We start from the raw sequence: 21,992 nt of genomic DNA on the forward strand, positions 1-21,992 counted from the left end.
TTGTTTGTGTTTGGAGGATAAAGTAAAATGGAAGGACGCTTCAAACATTTTAGCTCATAGAATGGTGAAACAATCTTTCTAGTGTAAGGCAGTGTGATTTTATGTACTTTTTTTTTCAATTTCTTGAGTTGTTTTCAATTAGCACCGTGCAGGTTGTCTCTGTTTTAAACGCGTGAATGAGGGGTTATTTCTCTAACTAACCGAAAAGCAGTTATTTTTGAGATGCTAGAGGCATTAAGTGATGTAAGACTGGCTTTTCAGGCCTCAATTAGTATACATAAGTCGAATACTGCTGTACTTATAAAAAGTTTGAAACAATTTATCGGTATTAAAAGGGGGTTAAAATGTTGTGGGGTTTTTGTTACGGGATTATAAATAAGTGGGTGTAAAAACTGGGGGTTAAATAACGTGGGGTTAAAGAGCTGGACACCGCTATGGCGATTCCCTTAAATCCAAGGAAAGTGTGAGAGCAATTGAGGAAATTTTAATTAGGTTTGAGAAACGGTGGCAGTGATCCATTGCATTGACGTAAATGTGTGCAAGTTTCGTGCAAAAACTTAATCGTTGATTTAATCGTAAATCAGAAAAAAATAGAAAAAAAACGCATTTAGGGGGGGACGCTTTCTTATTAGGGATTCTACCCCCTGCCGACCCAAGGGTCCCCCTTTGAACTCTTTTGAGATATCCATTTTTGGCTGACGTACCCCAAATTTTTTCTAAATGCGCCGTTTTGAGGAATTGTGTGCACGTTCCACCAAGTATTTTCAAATTAATGTCGTTTTTTTTTTCGGCGTGGTGTGATAAAAGAAGCTAAACAAAAAACTAGGGGCTAGGTTCATTCGCTAGCATTACTAAAATAAGCAAATTGAGAAACAATTTTTGTAGAAAAACTACTAGAAAAACGAAAAACGAAAATTTTTAGAACATTTTTGTCAAGTTCTTGGGAGTTTTTTGAGTTTTTGAAAAATTTGATTCCCAAAAGTCACTAAAATACTCAAAGTAAATTAACGTTCCCAATTAAAATTTTTACGTTTTAACTAAAGCTATTGTAAGCTTTTTAGCAATTGATCACTAAAAATAAAACTGCTCGCTCGCTTTATTCGCTGAAATAAGACAAAAAATCAAAAATTTAAAACCGGTTTTTCCCGACACCGGAATTATTTTTCAAACTTTTAATGTGATTTCAATCACAGTTGTTAGAGTTTTGTTATGACATATCACTCAACCTAGATATATCACTCGAACAAAAAGTAGAAAAAACTAAAACTCACCCGAACACAAATTGAAAATTTTTCATATGTCGGACTAATTATGCATCATTCTTATACAATCTACAAGAAATGAAATGTTCTATCTGTAGAAAAATTTGCTCAAGAAACGAGTTGGTGGAAACAAGACTGATCATGTATATAAGGGCAAGCCCGCAACAGTCTAATTAACTTTAAATCTGAAGAAAAAAAAACTTTGCATCAAAACAATCAATAAAATAGTCGAACAATTTTTTGGAGATGTCATTCGTCGGAGATGTCTGTAAAATAACGGGGATATCATTCGTCTTTTTTTTTTCATTTTTGTCCTGTTTTTACTGCCGTCTTACCGTCTTGTGTAATCAGGGCCAAATTGCTGGTTTATTCATTTTGGTATAGATGACTGCGTATGGGATCAATCCCACAAATTTGGGATTGCTTGCACTAGACTAAAGTGCGATTTGGCCGCTCGAATAATACATTCATAGTTTGCTTAATACGCAAATAATTTATGCGTCGCAATTTATCCGCACGCGTAATCGCTCCAAATTAAATTGAGGAATTTTGATTAGTATGATTAATTCCAAAAACGACTCAAAATTTCATAGTATGATATTATCAACCTAAAATTCATGATGTGTCAAGTTTTCATTTATCAAAAACTCTTCGGGACTAATTAATGGGTAATCGCAACATTCAGGGCTTTGCCCTGATACGAGCAGTCTTGTTAGGCTAGCCGTTAACGCGTGTGACATGAACGGAAAACAATTTTCAAGACTCAGCTTAAAATAACGAGGTTCGTTAGATAGTTATCAAAATTTGTCAAAAACGTTGAGTTCAAAAGTGAAAATTGAAAAAACCCTGCGCATACGTTTTCCATCATTTTCAAAAGTCAGAAAAACAAAACAATTTACTCGGGAAATTTAAAAAAAAAAATTGTTGTTTATATTGCAGAATTGAGACATTTTTAACAGACCCATTTAAAGGACAGATAAAAGACAAGATTATTTAAGCTCTACTTGAGTCAACAGATAGAAAAAAAACATAACTCAATCGTTTTATTCGAGAGTGTCCAAGTCAAAAAATCATCGTTTCTTGATGTTTTGGGAAATTATTGAACATAAAAAACAATGAAATGTAAATTTTTTATCAAGTTTTGTTCTGAAAATTTTCCCCTAACACTCTACTTAAGGTACAAAATGATGTAATTAGCCTGAGGGTCTTGGAAGAAATTTATAGTTTCAAATGGTTGGCTAGATTCAATTTTAAAAAATTTCTGGGCCGAATAAAAATGTGGCTCATTCGTTTTTAGAACGAAGTATAACGCGAGTTAAATGAAAACTTTCAAACCGTCTTCATTTTATCAAAAATAATCAGGTGATTTTTTTTTATTTAGGCTGAAAGCGTCAATGTTTCTCAGATAATATAAAAAATTAATTTCAAAAGAGGCTTGTTAAAATGCAGTAAATTGTCTGAAAAAAAAAACAAAAACAAAATTACAAATAATTCATTCTCTCAAGATTCGAAGCAATAAAGTTTTTTTTTGGTTAGATAAAATTGAAATCCAGTTGATGAAATTGGGGTCGCAATATTGTTCGGAGACCAGAGCTTTGATGCTGCTGCAAAAAGACCTTTTTGTAAAGTAATTTTTAGTCATTAATAAGTTTTTCAGAAAATTTTAGGCTAGTAGTGCAAATATTTTGGTTGCAAGCTGCGCGCATAATGCTAACTATGCTATAGCAGAATTCAAACAACTTATTTCAGCAAACAAATCAAAAAAATTCTTTTTGAACTCTCCGCTATTCGGAATGATGTTTTGGTATAATAGATCACAAAGTTTTTCCAATTCAGCTTCTATTCTAGGAATTTGAAACATCTCTTTCATTTTGATACAGAGATATTTACTTAATCTTGGACTAATGCGCAAAAAAAATGTTCACAGCTGATTATCAGAAGTTATTTTACGCGGTGCGCAATTCGTAAAAATGTTTCAGGTCATCCAAATTGGTTTTTCTAGCTCTTCAAAAACGTCAAAATGCTGTTCTAGGATACTTACTACAAGTAAAAAAAAAAAACAAAATCAGTTTTTGTGCAGTTTTTTGGAGGCGCGTCATTTCATTAAAATTTTACTATTAGCGCAATAGATGCTCCTAAAAAACTTTTAGAGTCGGTCGCTACAAATAGATGTCGCAAAAAAGTACCAAAGGAGCTAGAAAGTGTTCTAAACAGGGACAGAAGGATTAGGGGTAAAAGTATCAAAAAACAAGAATTAAATCTAATGTAGCAAACATAATTTTTAACCAGATTGTTCAACTTTTTGAAGAAAAAGACAATGTATGATTTGCTTGAGACGGTTTTCTAATATGTGAAATTCAGTTTTTGATCAGGTGTTTTTGATGAATCGTTCTATACAATCTGAATACGTGGAAATTGTGTTGAGTTTTCCCATGTAGAAAATTTAGCCCGCAATATGTTTCATTTCCCATTTTAATCGAGGCCAGCGTTTTTTTTTTATACATTTCGAGACGCTGAATACATCCTTTTGTATTTTACATATTTTGCGGGGAGAGGAAGCAAAATGAGGACTCAATTTCAGAAGTAAAAAAAACTCAATTTTTTTCCTTTTTTAATCATTTTTTTCCAAAATTTTTGATTTAAGATTTATAGAGTCGGAACTCTCAGAGTTTTGCTTAGGTAAATAAGCAACTTCATTACAATGCTTTATTTGGTTTTTTCGAATAATCGTGTTAAAAAACGCTATAAAATCAGACATTGTGTCCCTGCATCCATTGTGCTCAAGCATTAGGCAGCAATATTTCAACCTTCTGATTCAAATGGCAGATTAATACGAAGGTTACAAATATCAGTTAATTGATGCCATTTGTAATTTGATCGAAAAAAAACAATGCATTTTCAAATAGTAATTTAAGTTGACAAAATAGTATTTAATAGTAATTTTGTCAATCAATTAGCCCTACCAACTAAAAAAACCTTAGTTTGAAGTGCACAAAGCATGCGCAAGCAACGAGAACACCTTTTACCAGTCTTCCGAAACTCATGAATGAATTATTCTCTACTTTCGGCAACCCGGACGTGCAAAGTATTGTGCTTGGAAAATCAATTTTTGTTTGGCTGAAGGAACTTTCAAATCACTCCTGAATTTTTTCATCAAGTTCACTCCATACAGTTAAGTCTGTAAGAAATAGCGCCACTGGCATATATGCCGTAATGCTTGAATGTACGCGCCCTCAATCCTGTGCTTATGCTTGAATATAAACGCGTAAATTAGATATTATTTCCTAAATTTATCAAAGTGAAAATTTTTTGAGATGTTAGAGGCATCAAGCTATTCGAGAAAAAATTCTCTGACCTCAATTAGTAACACTTAATCAGAATATTACTATAATTATAAAAAGATTTAATTTGAAACAAACTATTGCTATTAAAGGGGGTTAAATTATTATGGGGTTATTCTGTTACGGGGTTATAAGTTAGGGGGGTGTGAGCATAATGGGTTAAATAATAAATTCATGCCCCACACCAATAAATTCATGCCTTGTTTTCTTGAACCTTTTTGTGGGGTTAAATTTTCAACAAGAAAAAATACTTATTAAATTTTACTATTTTTATTATAACATTTTATCTGATATCTTCATGTAATAAATTATAAATAATATCTAAATAATAAATTCATGCACCACACCAATAAATTCATGCCTTGTTTTCTTGAACCTTTTTGTGGGGTTAAATTTTCAACAAGAAAAAAATACTTATTAAATTTTACTATTTTTATTATAACATTTTATCTGATATCTTCATGTAATAAATTATAAATAATATCTAAATAATAAATTCATGCACCACACCAATAAATTCATGCCTTGTTTTCTTGAACCTTTTTGTGGGGTTAAATTTTCAACAAGAAAAAATACTTATTAAATTTTACTATTTTTATTATAACATTTTATCTGTTATCTTCATGTAATAAATTATAAATAATATCTAAATAATAAATTCATGCACCACACCAATAAATTCATGCCTTGTTTTCTTGAACCTTTTTGTGGGGTTAAATTTTCAACAAGAAAAAAATACTTATTAAATTTTACTATTTTTATTATAACATTTTATCTGATATCTTCATGTAATAAATTATAAATAATATCTAAATAATAAATTCATGCACCACACCAATAAATTCATGCCTTGTTTTCTTGAACCTTTTTGTGGGGTTAAATTTTCAACAAGAAAAAAATACTTATTAAATTTTACTATTTTTATTATAACATTTTATCTGATATCTTCAACTTTTTTATCATCAAAAATTACCTAAGATCAGGGAAGGATTTAGGGGGAGGGCGGTGGATAAGCCCCCTCCCTCAAGGCTTCGAACCCCTGCCGACCCAAAGGTTCCCGCCTTTGGTACCTTTTTTGATATCCATTATGGGTCGACCGACCCTTAATTTTTTCTATATGCGCCTTTGGCACAAATGTTTACAATCTTTGAGGGCGAGCGTGCCAAAAAAGCGAGTTTTGAATTTTTTGGTCAGAACATGGTTTTTAGTGCTTTAGGGGAGCTTTGAAAAATAATTTGATTGACCTAAAAAAAATAATCATCTGATTTTTGAATATTTTTTCAAGAATCCGCCCCCCCCCCTCGAAAAAATCCTAGATCGCCCATGCCTAAGATTCTTTTTGATCAAAATTTTTTTTCCGTATAAAAAATTAATTCAATGTTCTATAGCTAAAATTTTCTCCGATTATTTTTAGCGACCAATGGATCCTTTAGCGACCCCTCTTTGTCAAGGCTGCTTGTATTGAAAGAAAGAGTTTTTGTTTTTAACGAGAGTAGTAATTTTTCAAGGACATTACGAGGCCAAACTGTGCATTCTCTGCATTGTAAGCGGAACCCGCAACAGGCCAAAATCAGATTTACAGCGGAATCCGCAACATTGCTACTTTTCTCCGATCTTCTTTGCTGTTTTGGATTCCACAAACCAATACCTAAATCATTGTACCGCTCAAAATTGCTCAAAAAGTAGGCAAATTTGCGAAATCCGCAATTGTATTTGCGGAATCCAGAACAGTTTGAGGAATCCACAAGCAAATGATAAAACTTTGTATCGTTAATTTGAGCTGTTGCAGAATCCGCAACTGTAAGTGGAATCCGCAAATTGTAAGTGGAATCCGCAAATTGTAAGGGGAATCCGCATTTTGTTTTTGGATTCTCTTTACATATATTTATTTGTGTAGTAGCCTTTAAAATTATATCTTTTAAATACATGATTTGAATTCACTAGAATAGAAATTGACTAGAATAGAAATTTATTAGAATAGATCAGTATTTGGGATCGATGAAATCCCAAATACTGAACTAATTCGACGATTTGCTATGCGTTGGATTTCTTATCACTCTCAACCTAATGACTCCAAGTAATGGATATATTCCATATTTATTCCACATTATACCAGTTTTTGGGATTCTATCAATCCCAAATATTGACCAGTATTTGGGATCGATGGAATTCCAAATACTGACCTAATTTGGCGATATGCTGTGTGTTGTGTTTCCATACGCTCTCAACTCAATGACTACACTTACTGCATTTATTCGGCGTTATGCTTCCAAAATCAGTCATTGGGATTGACGCAATCCCGAATACTGACCTAATTTGTCGATATGCTGCGTGTTCCATAGACTCTCAACTCAATGACTCCAAATTTTGAAATTGTTCGGTGTTGGGTTTCCAAAATACTAAAAGATGACATCCACCGATTTAGGTAACCAATGTTTTAAGACTTATTCGTGGATTTCGCTGACAGTGGCTAAGTCTTTGCTTTTAAATTCCGCATTGCTAGAGAAAATAATTCCAGCTCAGCTTTTAATTGTTCATGTGCAAGTTCAGTATTGAACAAAATTCGTAATCCACTTACAGTTAACGGAATCCAGTTTTATTTGCGGATTCCGCTAACATTTTGCGGAATCCACTTACAGTTGCGGAATCCAGAACAACTAGCTATAGTTGCTTGTTGCGGAATCCGCAACAAAAAAAATATGCCGACAAAATTTACGTTACAGGTATATGTATGTGGAATCCACTGAAATTTTGTTTGTGGAATCCAGTTACATTTTGGAACATATTTTAAGACTTGTCTCTGGAATTCAGGAACATACAGACACAACATTGTGCTCCTATCCAGTGCACAGTTCGGCCTCGTAATGGAATGCCTGCAGCAGACCCGAGTGAAACGTTTTTCGCTTTTAAAACTAGCAAGACACCCAGTAACAACAGCCATATTGTTTTTTTTGATCAACAAATGAGGAAGCCATAATGTTTTTATGAGGAAACAAAATGGGACAGAATTGAAAATATTGTGACTTAAAAAATGAACAAAGGAAGCTCCAAATGAAAAGTTTAATTCATTGCGAAATAGATGATGTGAACTATGAGAACTAAACAGAGCATTATAACACCAAAAGTAAAATCGCATATGGCGCAGAGGTCTCGCCGTGTCTGCTTCTGCGACTCTTTGTTGAAATCGTCTGGACGTCTCTCGATAGTTTCCCGAATCTCCAGATCATTCATTTCTATTATTTCTATTGGTATGTCAATATTTGTTTGAGCATCTGTCTTAGCCGATCGCGAAGAGTCTTTTCCTAAAAATCAAACATTATGCAGAGGAGAGTCTTCGCTGTTAGATGGCTCGTTAGAATACCCGGGCGGAGGTTGTGGTTGTATAATTACTTTAAGCCGTTTTCCAGACACCAGACAAAGTCTGGAAAGTCACAGACCTCGACCAGGGTAGTACCGCAAAACAACTAGTGAATGAGGCCATTGAAAATTCCAGGCTTGCATCTATACTTTAGAGCCCTTTGTACAATTCGTAACAGGCGACAATTCGTAACAATAATTTAAGCGACAAACACTAATCTCTGCGCACTATTCCTCCTCATGCCGAATGTAAGTGCAGCGGAGCGCCATGTTACGAGTTAATCTTTTGTTACGAATTGTCGCTGATGTTAGCTAAAGGATGCTACTTCTTACTTTTGATGATTCTGCGGTAGATTGATGTGAAGTCGTTGTGGAAGTAGTTGGTGATGGCACAGTTATACACAAGCGACATTCCAATCAGTCCAATTGTGACCAAAAAGTATTTGCCTGAAAGTATTCGTCTAGAAAAGATTTCCAATTTGCACATTTAGTGTCCCATCATAAGCCTTGTAATCTCCTATATATCATTCCCTTTAAACCCTTTAGGTGTCTTTATGCGTCGAAAATTAGCGTCTTTTTTAGGGTTCACTTGCTTTTATTAACATTGCTCATCAAATACTCTTTAAATTTTCTGCATACCAGTAACTTTACCTAGTTTTGGGAAATGCAGCGATGAAGCTGGAAGGATACTGGACAGGATGAGTAGATTGACCACCTGAGCGAGCATGAGTGTCATTCCCAGACCGATCTTCTCCCCACTTTCCACCGGAAGGAACACAGACAGCACGTTCAAAGCTACAAAATTGATAGAAAAAGAGGAGAAAGGAAGTAATCGGTAAAAACCTGGATGAAATTCAGTTGCAAGGTCTTCTATTTTTTTTCAAAATCTACTCAAGTATAAATATAATTATATTTTTTTGTGGAAAAAAGTGAGTTTATGGAGGACTTCAAATGAAGAATTGCCGAAAATGGTTCTGTATTTTGACTCGCAAATAATCTTCATATTAGCTAACCACATGAACACAATCTTGAAATCTTAACTTGATCGATATATAACACAACATGCGTAAAATACCCGTTAGCAAAGAGCAGGGAACGATTAGGGTGTTGATGAAGAAGGTGGATCGTCGCTTCATGTAGATTGTGTATCTGAGCATGGGGAACACAGTCTCTCGCCCACTGAATCTGTTCCGTGTGCTTTTCTCAGCTGACATTCTAACCACCTCCCACTGCGAGTTGGGAGCGTATGCTCTCAAAATCAAGTCTGCGAAAATGAAAAAAAAAACAGCAACTTTTAGCAGGAGTGGCCATTTGGTGCAATTTTGGCACAGAAAAATCTGGTTACAATAATTTGCACGAAAAAGGAAAAATTCGGAAAAAAATGAACTTTTTATCGTTTCTTTTGTGCGCGCGAAATTGCAAAAATTGCAAAAATTAAACTAACTTGGTCTTTTTCAATATATATTGTCGAACTTTTTTTTAGTTGACCCTTTTGATTTTCTGAGTTCTCCCGAATCACTATAAAGACCCCATTTTGAAAAAAAAAACAAGCCAAAAAAAGTGTTTTTATGGACTTTATGGAAAGTTTTGACCAAAAAATGGCGTATTTTTGACGCGCGCTTCCCCCTCAAAATTAATAGATATTGGCGTCGAAGGCGCTCTTACAAAATTTTTAGGGTCCATCGCCAAAAATGGATATATTAATATTTACAAAGGGGGACCATTTCGGTCAGCAGGGGTTGAATCCGTGAGGGAAAGCGTCCGCCCCGCTCTCCTAAATAATGTCCGCCGGTATAATAATGTAAAGCAATTATGGCTTAAAAGCAATCAATAAGAGAGACTTTGCTCTAAAATAGTCACAAACCACAATTTGGAACCATTTTTCCAAAAAACTTTTTCACGGTTTGAACCAATAATATTCCTTTATAAGAGCTTAATTCCTAAGATCGGCGCCAGATATAGTCACAAATCAAAGTTTCCGGCCCAGTTTTATTAAAACGGAGAATTTTTTGGAGATTTTTAAACGTCAATCAAATCACAAAAAGAATCTTTATTTTGTGTATCTTCACATTGTCTCAAAAAGTAAATGGACTTTTTCCAAATTGATCTGGAAACAATTAAAAAACACCTTGTAACGTAAAATTTGTAACGTAAATTAGCGCGGAATCCGCACAGAGCGATGAAATCAAAGAAACTAGTAACCTTTTTGAAAAACTGTAAAAGAGATCCAAACTTTCTAAACCAACTTTTATTCGATGCCCATAAGGGGCAGTTTGAACATCCAGGGCGTTGCCCTGATAAAAGAGCAGTCCCGTTCGCGTTTGTTATCACTTTATTAAGCTCGTTTTATCGCTTTCGCTTAAATTCTTTGATCGGCCGCATTCGCCTTAAGTCGGGCAATGCTATGATTATGGATAGCTTTGATATCAAGAAACACATCAAAAACTTTATCTTCGAGCATCCTGTCACAGCTTGCTAACGCCCGGAGCAACAAACCTCTGCAAAACAATTCTTGACAAAAAAAAATTATTTTGACACAGGCAAAGCTGAGCTTCGCACCACTTGCGATACAACAATTATACAATGCAACAGAATGTGAAATTAGCATCGGAAGAAAATTCACCAAGCGGTAACGAAGCCGAAATTACCTTAGCAGAAAATTTTTAAGCCAAAAAAAAATCAACGGGACTTACAAAAAAAGAGCAAATCCCCCTCGCCCTCAACACAAAAATAAAACACTTTAAATTCTCGTCAAATGAACCGAAATGAGGCCACTAAGCAGATATAATACAAACCCAAACAAAATAAGACAAAAAAGAAGGAAAATAAAAAAAAAACGAAACGAAACGAAATTCAACAATTTTTAACAACTCAAAAAACTCGAATTTATCGGAAATAACATCTGCATCCTTTGAGTGTACTCTGACAGCACCGATTACCAGGGTTGGTGAGTTCAGAATTTTTTTTAATTAGTTTTTTAAATTCAAAATTCGAAAAAACTTATAATCTTGAAATTTTTTTTATATCAAAGTTTATGATAAATTAAGAAACGTCACAACTCGAAAGCTAAAAGCAAATGAGCAGTAGCATTTGGACGCAAGATTTGCAACTTCTGAGAGTTCTCTGGCAGCCCCCAACTACAGGGTTCGGAATTTCAAATTTTGGAAAAAAAATTCAAACTTTCTGAAAATTTTTTCGAAAAATCACTAAAAAAGTCCCATCTGGAAAACTACAAATATTTGAGGAGTCAATTTTGGAGCCAAGATTGGTAGCAACTCCTGATAGTACTCTAACAGCCCCATACTAAAGGTTGGAATTTCAAATTTTGAAGAAAAAAAACTTAAGTTTTCTGAAAATGTTTTTTTTTTGAAAAAATCTGAAAAAATGTCATATCTCGAAGCCTTAAGGATTTTAGAAATCATATTTGAAAGCTAAACTTCCAATTCCTGGGAATAATCTAACAGAGCATTACTATAGATAGGAAAACTAAGAGCTTTGTTAAATTTTTTATACCTAATTTTTCTTAAAAATTTAGAAAAAAAATCCTGAAAAAACGTCATATCTCAAAAAGTACAAGAATTTGAGCAGCCATATTCATAGGCCAGATTTGCAACTCCCTGAGAGTAACCTACCATATTCCAATAACACGATTGATATCTTCAAAGTTTTGGAACTTTTTTTTAACATCTAATTTTTTTTTAATTTAGGAGAAAATCATAAAAAACGTCATATCTCGAAAACTATAAGGATTTGAGCAGTCTTATTGGAAGGCAAAAATCGTAACTCCTGAGAGTACCCTGACAGAGCCTCCTTACAGAGATGATAATTTCACAATTTGCGAAATTTTTTATACCTAATTTTTCTGAAAAAAAAATTTGAAAAAAATCCCTAAAAGCGTCCTATCTCAAAAACTACAAGAATTTGAGCAGCTGTATTCAGAGGAAACATTTGCAATCCCCTGAGAGTACCGTAACAGATTTTAATTAGAGGATTGAGATCTTCATACTTTCGGAATTTTTAAACATTTCAATTTTTTTGAAAATTTCGGAGAAAATCATAAAAAACGTCATATCTCGAATACTACAAGGATTTGAGCAGTCATATTTGGCGGCGAAATTCGCAACTCGTGAAAGTACCCTGACAGAGCCCCACTACAGAGATGGTAATTTCAACATTTGTGGAATTTTTTTATATCTAAGTTATCTTAAATTTTTTGAAAAAAAAATCCGAAAAAACGTCATATCTCGAACACTACAAGGATTTCAGCAGCTATAATCAGAGGCAAGAGTCGCAACCTCTGAGAGTACCCTCACAATATCCAACAGTATCCAACAGATGAAGTAAACAGTGAATTAAACTGGAAATCGAAAAAAACTTAACCATTGCCATATACGATAAAGCTTAAGCGTGAAAAAATTCTTTTGTTAAACATGCAAAAAGAATACGTTGAAAAAGCTTAAACATGGCGAGATCGTGAAGCCCGCATTTAAATATATAAGAGAAAATATAAAAATTTAAAAATTAGGCGACGGGTAGACAGACAATCAAATTAATTAAAAAAGCAGACAGACACACTTAATTTGGCCTCGAAAAAAAATACTGAAAAATTAATGACCTTGCGGAAAATTGATTGAAAAATTTTCTTAAGCATTGCAATATATGATATCGCTTTAACATGAAAAAATTCTCCGTTAAACATGCAAAATTATTATGCTTAAACATGGGAGATAGCTGTCACTCGCATTTAAATATAGTATAGATTTTGGCATGATACAAATTAGTTTAGCACTTGAAGCTGTTTTTCTGGGTTTGCCATTCATCTCTGGATTTCACAACAACAAAAATGGAACAAAAAGTGTCCTTTTTGCGACTCTTACGACCATCTTGATCTCTGGCTGTTGCGAAACTTTCTTGCAAATCGCAAAAAAATGCAGATTGGCTTCGTAAGTCACTAGCAGCAGAAGAGTCTGATTACACTCTAATAACAAAGCTCCGAAAATGAAAAAAATAAATCAGCACTAGGAGCTATTTTTCTTACGATGAAAAAACAACAGCATTGGGAGCTGATTTTTTATTCTTTTTTTAAAAAATTTATCACTTTAATTAGTGTTATCGGACTATGCTGTCGCTTACTTGTAGAATCCTGGGATCAATATTTAAGGTTCTAAAATGAGAAAAATTCTGAAATTGTAAAAATTCTCAAATTGTATCTGTAAAAGATTTTCAAAATTGACGCGAAGCCCAACAAGTACATTGTACCTTAAAATTTATAACGCAAATTAGTTGTGTCGCCTAATTTTAACAGAGAGCTAATATCGAAAAAATGATTGACAAGATAAAAATGAGTTTAATAGTTGAGTCTGCTTTTTGATTTTGCAATAACTCACAGCAGCAAAATATCAACAGACAATTCGTTGTTGCGAAATCGTCGATCAGGCAATTTTCTGTCTGTTGTTAAAATTTTTTTTTTACATATTGCAAAATGTAAAGTTTAGCCTCGTAAAGCACAAGCAGCGGAAGAGTCTGATTACACAAAGTCTATCAACAAAGCTATCAAAATGAAAAGAAGGGGTGATTTTTCTTATGATAAGAAAGTTAGCCCCCGGGGCTGAAATTTTGTTTTTGTTTCAAACTTTGTCTGTTTGGCTAATGTATTCAGACTTCAAACTTCAAACTTTGTCTGTTTAGCTAATGTAATCAGACTAATCTGTCGTTCAATTTCGAAGCAGATGCGGATTCACATAACACTCTGGTTCACAGGAAGCTCTAATTTAAATGTCGATGGCTTAAACTGGTGAATTAAAAAGTAAAACGCTAAGGAGTGAGTGACTTCATACATTTCAATTAGACTGAAACAAATATTTATAAGAATTATCAAAACAATTTTTTTCTCAAAAAAAATTGTTTTCATTTTTTCATAAAGATTTGGACCAAAAACTTTAAGGGCGTTAACATACTATCAAACTAGATGCTGTGCGATTGTTTTACTTATAACTAAGCAAAAAAAGAAATCCTACGCCATAGTTGTTTTTTTTTGAGATTGATCGGTACCCCAAATGATTGCTCTGGAATATCACAGAGCGTTTTGTTTCTATACCAAACAAACAATCAGGTTAAAATTACGTTTTAAGTGAAATACGTTTTGCTGATTTCATTCAACTCGTATATCGATAAGAAAAGTTAGATGACTAATTAAATTCATTTTTTCAAAGTTACCGCAGTTTTAAAATTGAACCTAAAAATTTTAACATTTTTTTGTTTCAAAATACTTTCCGTAATTATAAGTCAGGTTTGCAGCTTTAACTTTTACTAGTTTTTCAAAACAATTTCAAAAATTAAGCAGGTCAGCTCATATATCAGGGCAAGGCCCTAAATGTTCCGATTGACCCTAAGACAGCATAAAATAGTTTTTTTTGCAAATACAAATCCCAAAAAATCAAAAACTTTGAAAATGGACAAAATGAAACATTACGTGTGAAAATTTAAGAAGAAAACGAAATTATTCCGACCAACATATTTTACATATTTTCCATTTGAAACGGTTTTTGCCGCGTGAGATGGTTCATCACGCATGAAAAAATTGCGTTACGCTTTCAGCAAGATAAATAAACGTGACAAAAAACTTGAAGGTTAACATCTTCAAAGGGTTACACATTTTTTTGGTACAAATGATCATTTTGATCAGCAAAATTTGATTGAATAAAAAAGCCACCCTAAGCAAATACAATCCACATTTCTTCGAATGTTGCAACAGCAAGATTGCTCATATCAAGCACAATTTCTGAATGCTATAAAAAGCATCTAATAATGATGATATCAGTAGTATGCATATAGTGCGTTAGGATCGGGGGGGGGGGGGGGGGTTGTCATACATGGATGACCATTAGGTATAAATCATAATGGTCACCATGTATTAAATGATCAGCAATGGTCACCATGTAATAATCCTAATTGTCACCAAGTATAATTTTATACCTAATGGTCACTATGTAAAAATCCTAATTGTCACCATGTATAATTTTATACCTAATAGTCCTCATGTAAAACTTCGGTATATTATTGAGTATTCCCACTGAACGTTGTGGAAACGGGAATGGAATTAAGTTTTGTTCGGTGCATGTTTTCCCTTCTAAAGTTTGGGGGTATTGGCTTGTTTACATGTAAAATGACGTTATATACATATTATATGCGACCAAACTATATGGTATATAGGAAAGCACAAGATTTTGGCAGCGTAGCTTAACTGTTGGCTGCGGTGAACGATTTCCTTCAAAAATGCATGTTTTATTGCTGAATCTCGAAGAAAGCAAAATTCGTCAAGAGCGGCGGCCGCCACCTCTATTTAGGCAAAAATTAATAATCAATTTGACCGAAATAAGAATGAAAAATTTCGTTCAGCCAAATGAACGTAAAAACAAAACAAAGAAAAATTACGAAACACTGAAAACTCTAAAATAATGAAATTGGCTTGAAAATTTCGACATTTCCATTTTCCGTGTCTACAGGAGACTGAAAAAACGTCTAAAATCTATGACAAAAGCTTTGATTTCATAGAAAGGTTGAAAGAGCTAATAAGTTGAAGTGAGTAAAGATCTTGAAAAACGAGAACACTGATGAAAACCAAAATGGCCCATTAGTTTTGCCGCAGCCATTTTCTAAGACTTGCATATACCACTTTTTATAATAAAAAGGAAACAATTTTGGGGCTTCAAGAAAACATTTAGTATTTCCTATTAACTTTTTTTGTGCTAACAGAAATTTTGAAATTTTTCATCAAAGCGGACCTAGAAACTGGGGGAAAACTGTTATTTGTGTGCCAATATATACGACAGAACAGAGTAACCATCGAATAAAGCAGGTGAAAACTTATTTGCGACTTTTAAGGAAAGCAGTTATTCAAATTAGAGCAAATTCAATCGGGAAAGACTGAACACAAACTAAGACAAGTAATGGATACAAACTCAAAACTTGATATGAATTCGGAGTTATAATTTGAGCATCCAAAATTTTTGATTTTTCCATTAAAAGAATATGCAATTGAATAGCTTTTAATTTGATACTACAATCTAGTCAACTGTTCTCAGTATCTTCTAATTAACTCAATTTGGCTTTAGCAAGAGTTTTCTATTCAAAATTTTGAAGCGCTATCAGTTATTATCATTATCAACCCTCTGTTCAACAAATTAAATTTTGAGTTTTTTAATATGAATCTGATCTTTTGAATGTTTCCATGATTACGCTATTGTCTCTCAAAATGTGGTGGCTTTTTGACCAAAATATTCGATTATTCATCTTCTACTAATTGTGTTATCAAGAGTTCAATCTTTCTTTTAATATATGTTTGAGGTGATCCAAGCTTTCACATTCACGTTCTCATCACTAGCAGTATCAAAACAGTTCGCATCATAAAACTTCTTCTCATTTTTGCATCGATATTTGTCTTCTGTATTAACAAAACATGTCTTCGAAAAACGGTTAGTTCTTTGAAGTTTTAAGATAAAAAATCAAGCCTTATCATCAATACTCTAACTGAATCTTCGGAGTCCGTCAGGATGATAGCTGTTTCACACTAAACAACGCTTTCACACCAAGTGGCTACAGCAGTTACCGAAAACTTGTAAGTGCCATTTTGTAGTTTCAATGCATTTCGATAAACGCCAATTATGTTGTTTTATCTTATGCTAGAACGACCAACAAAGTTATGTTTAATTTGACAATAAAAAGTTTGTTAGACAGTTTTACTTTAAGGAAATAAAATTTTGAGCCTCAATGCAGAAAAACTTGCTATTCATTTCAAGGCAAAAAGGCCTAAGCATTTTGAGCTATTTTATAAAAAGCTCTATCGACTAAATAAACCTTGAATTTAAAAAAGTGGTACTGACTGTTTATCTGATTACACAATTGCTTCACTTCTGTGGGTTTATAACTTTGATTCAAAATTATGATTTTTCAAATGAAAACCATTGAAAAATTGCGGTTTTTAGAGATTGATCAATCATCCTTCAAATATACAGTACCTGTCACTGAGACTTTGCTCGCTTACCGTCTTCAGCTCTACCAGCCGCATGTCTGCACGATCAATGATTTTCCTCAATAAACCATAAATTTTTTCTAATAATTTTCTTATTGTAATTTTTACCTCTATGAGCAACAGTTCATCAAACACTTTGGACTCTATGCTGTCTACAATGGGACTTGTTGTTTGATGCTTCCATCGACAAAATTTTGTGAAAACTTGAAAACTGATCTTTCTTGTTACAATTTTGAAACACTTTTCATAATCATTGACTGCAGATAAATTGAAATTATCAATGCAACATATGCCACTTTTTCAAAGTGAAATGTTCTTAATGAGGATACTTGGAAGATCAAATATTTCACGGAAAACTATTTTAAAAAAATTATCAAATTGTTTTGCAAATCAAGAAAATGAAAAAAAACTGTCATTATAGTGTCTGGTTGATTATTCTAGAATATTCGAGAAACTTAAGAAGAAAGATAAGAAAGATTTGGATTGAGTTACATATATACTTTTATATGAAATAAAATAAACGATTACAACTAAACTCAAACATATATACCCCACCAAACATATAACGCTGCATACTTGTAAACAAAAAAAAAACTTAAACAAATTTTCATAAGTTGCAAACTTAAATGCATACTCACAAAAAATAGTCATGCGTATTTTATTACAAACATACGTTTATTCATACACAATTAAATACTTACATAAGGTTAATCATGCAAACTTACATTTAAAAAAATTATGTACACACTTACTGAATACAAACATACATACATGTATACATAAGTACAAACTTACATAAACACATACATACATGCATACATAGATACATACATACAAACTTACATGTATACATACATATATAAAGTTACTTAGAGACATTCATACAACTTAGAGACATTCATACAAACATTGAAAAATGAAGTCTTACATAAAGGTATGAATGCAAACGTACATAGTCTTATACATAGGAAGAAGGCAAATAAACTACCATACAAACATAAATTTTACATACTTGCTTACATGCTTTTAAACCTGCAATCAATTATACGAAAATTTTGTTTTTACACATGCAAAGATTTTGACTTAACATTTCTGCTGACCTTTACAATACAACCACATTTAAACACACAAACCAGCTTAATTTCACTTCACACTTTCAAGACGAATATATACACACATTCAGACAAAAAGAGTCAGGCATTAGAGACTGGCATTCATACGTCTTTACATAAAATCATATAAACGTGCCTTTCATACTCATACACGAAAATGCATAAGTACTTACCTACAAACAGACATGGTTCGTACTATACAAGCATGCTACGACTCATGTGTACACACTTTCCTTTTAAACAGGCATGAAACTTCAATCATAAGTTTGTACAATTTGCAAACAAGCTAATTTTAAAATTTTTTCAAACTGAAAAATTTACATTGATACAAAATAATTGCTGGTCTTCATTCACTCAATCAAGCGGACATGCATTCAAGAATTCTTACTTACATTAAAACATACGAATATACATTTGAAAACATACAAACTTCTAAATACTCAAATGAATACACACAAATAGTATGTGCATACATGATTAATTACATTTATACATGCAAAAAATTGTACACTTTTTCATAGATACATACAGTTTACAAAAATAGACACACACGCAAGTTTTGCTTACATACATGCAAAACTTTTACTTATTAGTTCTGCTGAACTTTGAAATACAAACACCTGTAAATACACAAACCAACTTGCATTCACTTCACACATTCAGACAAAAAGAATCACGCATTACAGACTGGCATTCATACGTCTTTACATACAATCATATAACCGTGCCTTTCATACTGATATACGAATATGCAGAAATACTTGCCTAAAATCATACATAGGTTGAAAAAATTTGCTTGTATTCATTCACTCAATCAAGCGGACATGCAGTCAAGAGTTCTTACTTACATAAAAACATACAAATTTACATAACTTCTAAATACTCAAATGAGTACACACAAACAGTATGTACATACATGATTAATTACATTTAAACATGCAAAAAGTTGTACACTTTTACATAGATACATACAATTTACATAAATACACACATACGCAAAGCATGTGCGTACATATATACTATGCTTATAGTATCTTGTCTAACTTTCAAGAAAAAATAGAAACATTAGTAAAATTCAAGTTGGGTTATAGTTATTCTTCTAGTTACAATTGTTTTGGTTTACACGCGCATAAGGAAAAAAATTGTACTCATACTTACAAACACATCAACTTGCATACATACACGCATACACAAAAAGTATTTTTTCTTGCATTTGTTTATAGATTACTAGAAATATTCACACAAAAATATATCCATTACGTTTTACGTATAAATATATTCAAATACAGTCAAACCTACATACACACTTTGATTTTTACTCTGCAAACGTCGCAAGCAGAGATTTGCAAAGAAAAGCCAGCTTTCAGCCAGCTCATCTACACCATTTAGCAATGTTGTTCATCTTTGAAAAAATAAAAAAGGGCGATAAACAATTTTTTAATATGTCTGTTGATCTCCCAAACGAATTTTCCAACGGTATCAAATTTCAACTCAAAATTGACCAGTGAGTCAAGAGAAGCGCTTTTAGTGGTTAGATGAAAAAACCGAGGCTTACTAACTTGCATAACACGGGAAAATTCCAAAACAAATTATTGAAAGTTTTTTGTTGGACGGTCCGAATAGAGTTTTTTGACATATAGAAAATTGATTTTAAGTAATTATTTAGTTTTGTACAGAAAATTTAGGACAGTGGAAATTTTGGTTCGAAAAAAATTAGCCATTGTTCTAAGAATTGTAATCTTTTTTAAAAAACTTTGTTTTTTGATTCATTTGTTAGTTCTGTAGTTTGATATATCTTCAGTTGACGATCAAGCTGCAGGTTTAGCCGTACACCAAGTTACATTGACTAGAGTTGCACATTATGTTGTTTTCTCGCTAAACCATTAAAACTTTTTTTGTTTGAAAAAATATATATGTGGTTCTGAAAAAGCTATTTAATACAGGTTCAACTGTTCTTTTTTTTCATCTTTTCCCCCCGTATTTATGCAATATCGATAGTTTGAGCAATAGTATCTTAGAAAATAATCTTTTAACTATGATAAAATTAACGGTAAAGGGTATGTTTTAGAGAAAACAAAAGTTGTTCTAAGCTGATGTTCAGCTCATTTTTTCAGTAATAAAGAAACCTTTCAGTAATTTTTTAAATTTGTGCAAAACAAACAAGCCAATCTTCTTTTGCGATTTTGAATTTTCTAGAAAAACTGTTTTTTAGACATGATTCTAAATGAAACACAAGTTTTTTTTATAATTTTAAAGAATTAGGAGCAAAAAAAACTTTTGTTCTTTTTGTTTTATTTAATTTGGATTACAAAACAAACAGCTAAACATTAATAAATTCAACTTAACTATTTGAAAAAAGGCAGCACAAAACACAAAACAGACTGAAAACTTTTCAATTGACGCCACGTATAACAGAGATTGATGCGTTCCGATCCTTTTTCTTGTTTTTTGCGAGCAACTGGCGTTTACATTTGGCTTATATCGGTTGTCTGCCTACTGCACCAAGGGCTCACTGTTAGACTGATTTCTGCAACGAGAGTATTAAGGTGAAGCTGATGGCTCCATTTCCAGGCCGACTTGGGCCTCTCGACTTCCTGGGAAGATCCAAATTGTCTCTACGAAAGAGGAATGCGCTCATAAGGAGATGAGTAAATCTAGATCCTTGATTAGCATAACTTTTGCTATTTGCGCTGAATCGATGATATAAACTCCGATAATCAAAAAATTATCTTTTCTGATGGCCTTTTAAACCATATTTAACTATATTTTTAAAATATATAATTGCAATAAGATAACCTAAAGGGAAAATATGCGATTTAGAGTGATCCAATTATCATTATTTGAATTTAATTGTTGTCTAATAAGGAAAGAAAATCTCCAAGAGCAGTCTTGTCAAAAATAATACGTTCTTGAGCGGAATCAGTCAAAACTTACACATACAATTTTTTAAGGTTTTGCGGTAACGGAGAGCAAACATTGAATTGAAACGGGTAAAATTATGAATCAAATGATGAAAGCACGCGCCTGCAGAGGCGTTGTTATTGCGCTAAAAACAAAACAAGTCTTATCATGAATTGGAATTGAAATAGCTGATAAATGCTTTGTTTTGTATAATCAAGACCACATCTTTTGTAACTTTTGATAGTAATTTTATCGACTCTTCTTCAAATTGAACACTTTCGGACAAGTATTAAAACGCAGCATAGTTTTGGTCTCACTTTCATATCTTGTATTCAGCGGCTAATCTAAATTGAACACATAAACTTTTTTATGTCTGATTGAGATTTATGATTGAGTATAGAAGTCAGTCCACAACCAGAAAGTTTTTCAAAAAGAAACCCTTTACATTTTAACCTGATTTAGTCTTACCAGAATTCGTTTATCTGCTGGGAAACTTATCCAATTTGGCTACGCTGTGTATGATCTATCACTGGCTGATAAGCGAATGGTTCGAATAAACTTGAATTTATGTAGATAAGTCCGTGTTTGATTTTTTACACGTGTTTATCGGTATGTGTAATTGTTAATTTTTATGTATATATGTTCAGAAGTGTAACAATAGCTAAGAGTTAGGCCACAAATCAAATTCAATGTAGCTTTAGTTCCAGATTAGTCGAGATTCTCTAGAACATTTTACTAGGTGTTGTATCTGTACTATGTTCAACCAGATACTACAAAGTAATATAATTATGTGTAAATTTTGTGCATTGCATGATCGATATTTATATGCTTTACAGTTTGCTTGTATTGGAAATATTATATCAGAAAAGATGTAGAAGCATGTTGTTCCAAAACGTTTTCGAATCAATTTAGGATAAATAATTGTAATTGGAAATAAAATTCGATGTCAAAATCAATCCAAATTCTTCTTTTTACTTCTGTTCATTAT

At 32.8% G+C, this 21,992-nt stretch overlaps 1 protein-coding gene across 1 annotated transcript; it reads right to left on the reverse strand.

The window, feature by feature from the left end:
* Positions 1-7,649: 7,649 nt before the first annotated feature.
* On the reverse strand, positions 7,650-9,318 carry LOC134839639 (neuronal acetylcholine receptor subunit alpha-7-like). The gene is made up of 4 exons (XM_063855256.1): positions 9,036-9,318; positions 8,612-8,755; positions 8,294-8,407; positions 7,650-7,905 (listed from the first exon to the last, which is right to left on the reverse strand). The coding sequence occupies exons 1-4, from the start codon at positions 9,172-9,174 to the stop codon at positions 7,664-7,666; spliced, it is 639 nt and encodes a 212-aa protein (XP_063711326.1). The 5' UTR covers positions 9,175-9,318; the 3' UTR covers positions 7,650-7,663.
* Between the last annotated feature and the right edge of the window lie 12,674 nt (positions 9,319-21,992).

The sequence above is a fragment of the Symsagittifera roscoffensis genome, chromosome 2, assembly GCF_963678635.1.
Source record: "Symsagittifera roscoffensis chromosome 2, txSymRosc1.1, whole genome shotgun sequence".
Taxonomy (NCBI): domain Eukaryota; kingdom Metazoa; phylum Xenacoelomorpha; order Acoela; family Convolutidae; genus Symsagittifera; species Symsagittifera roscoffensis.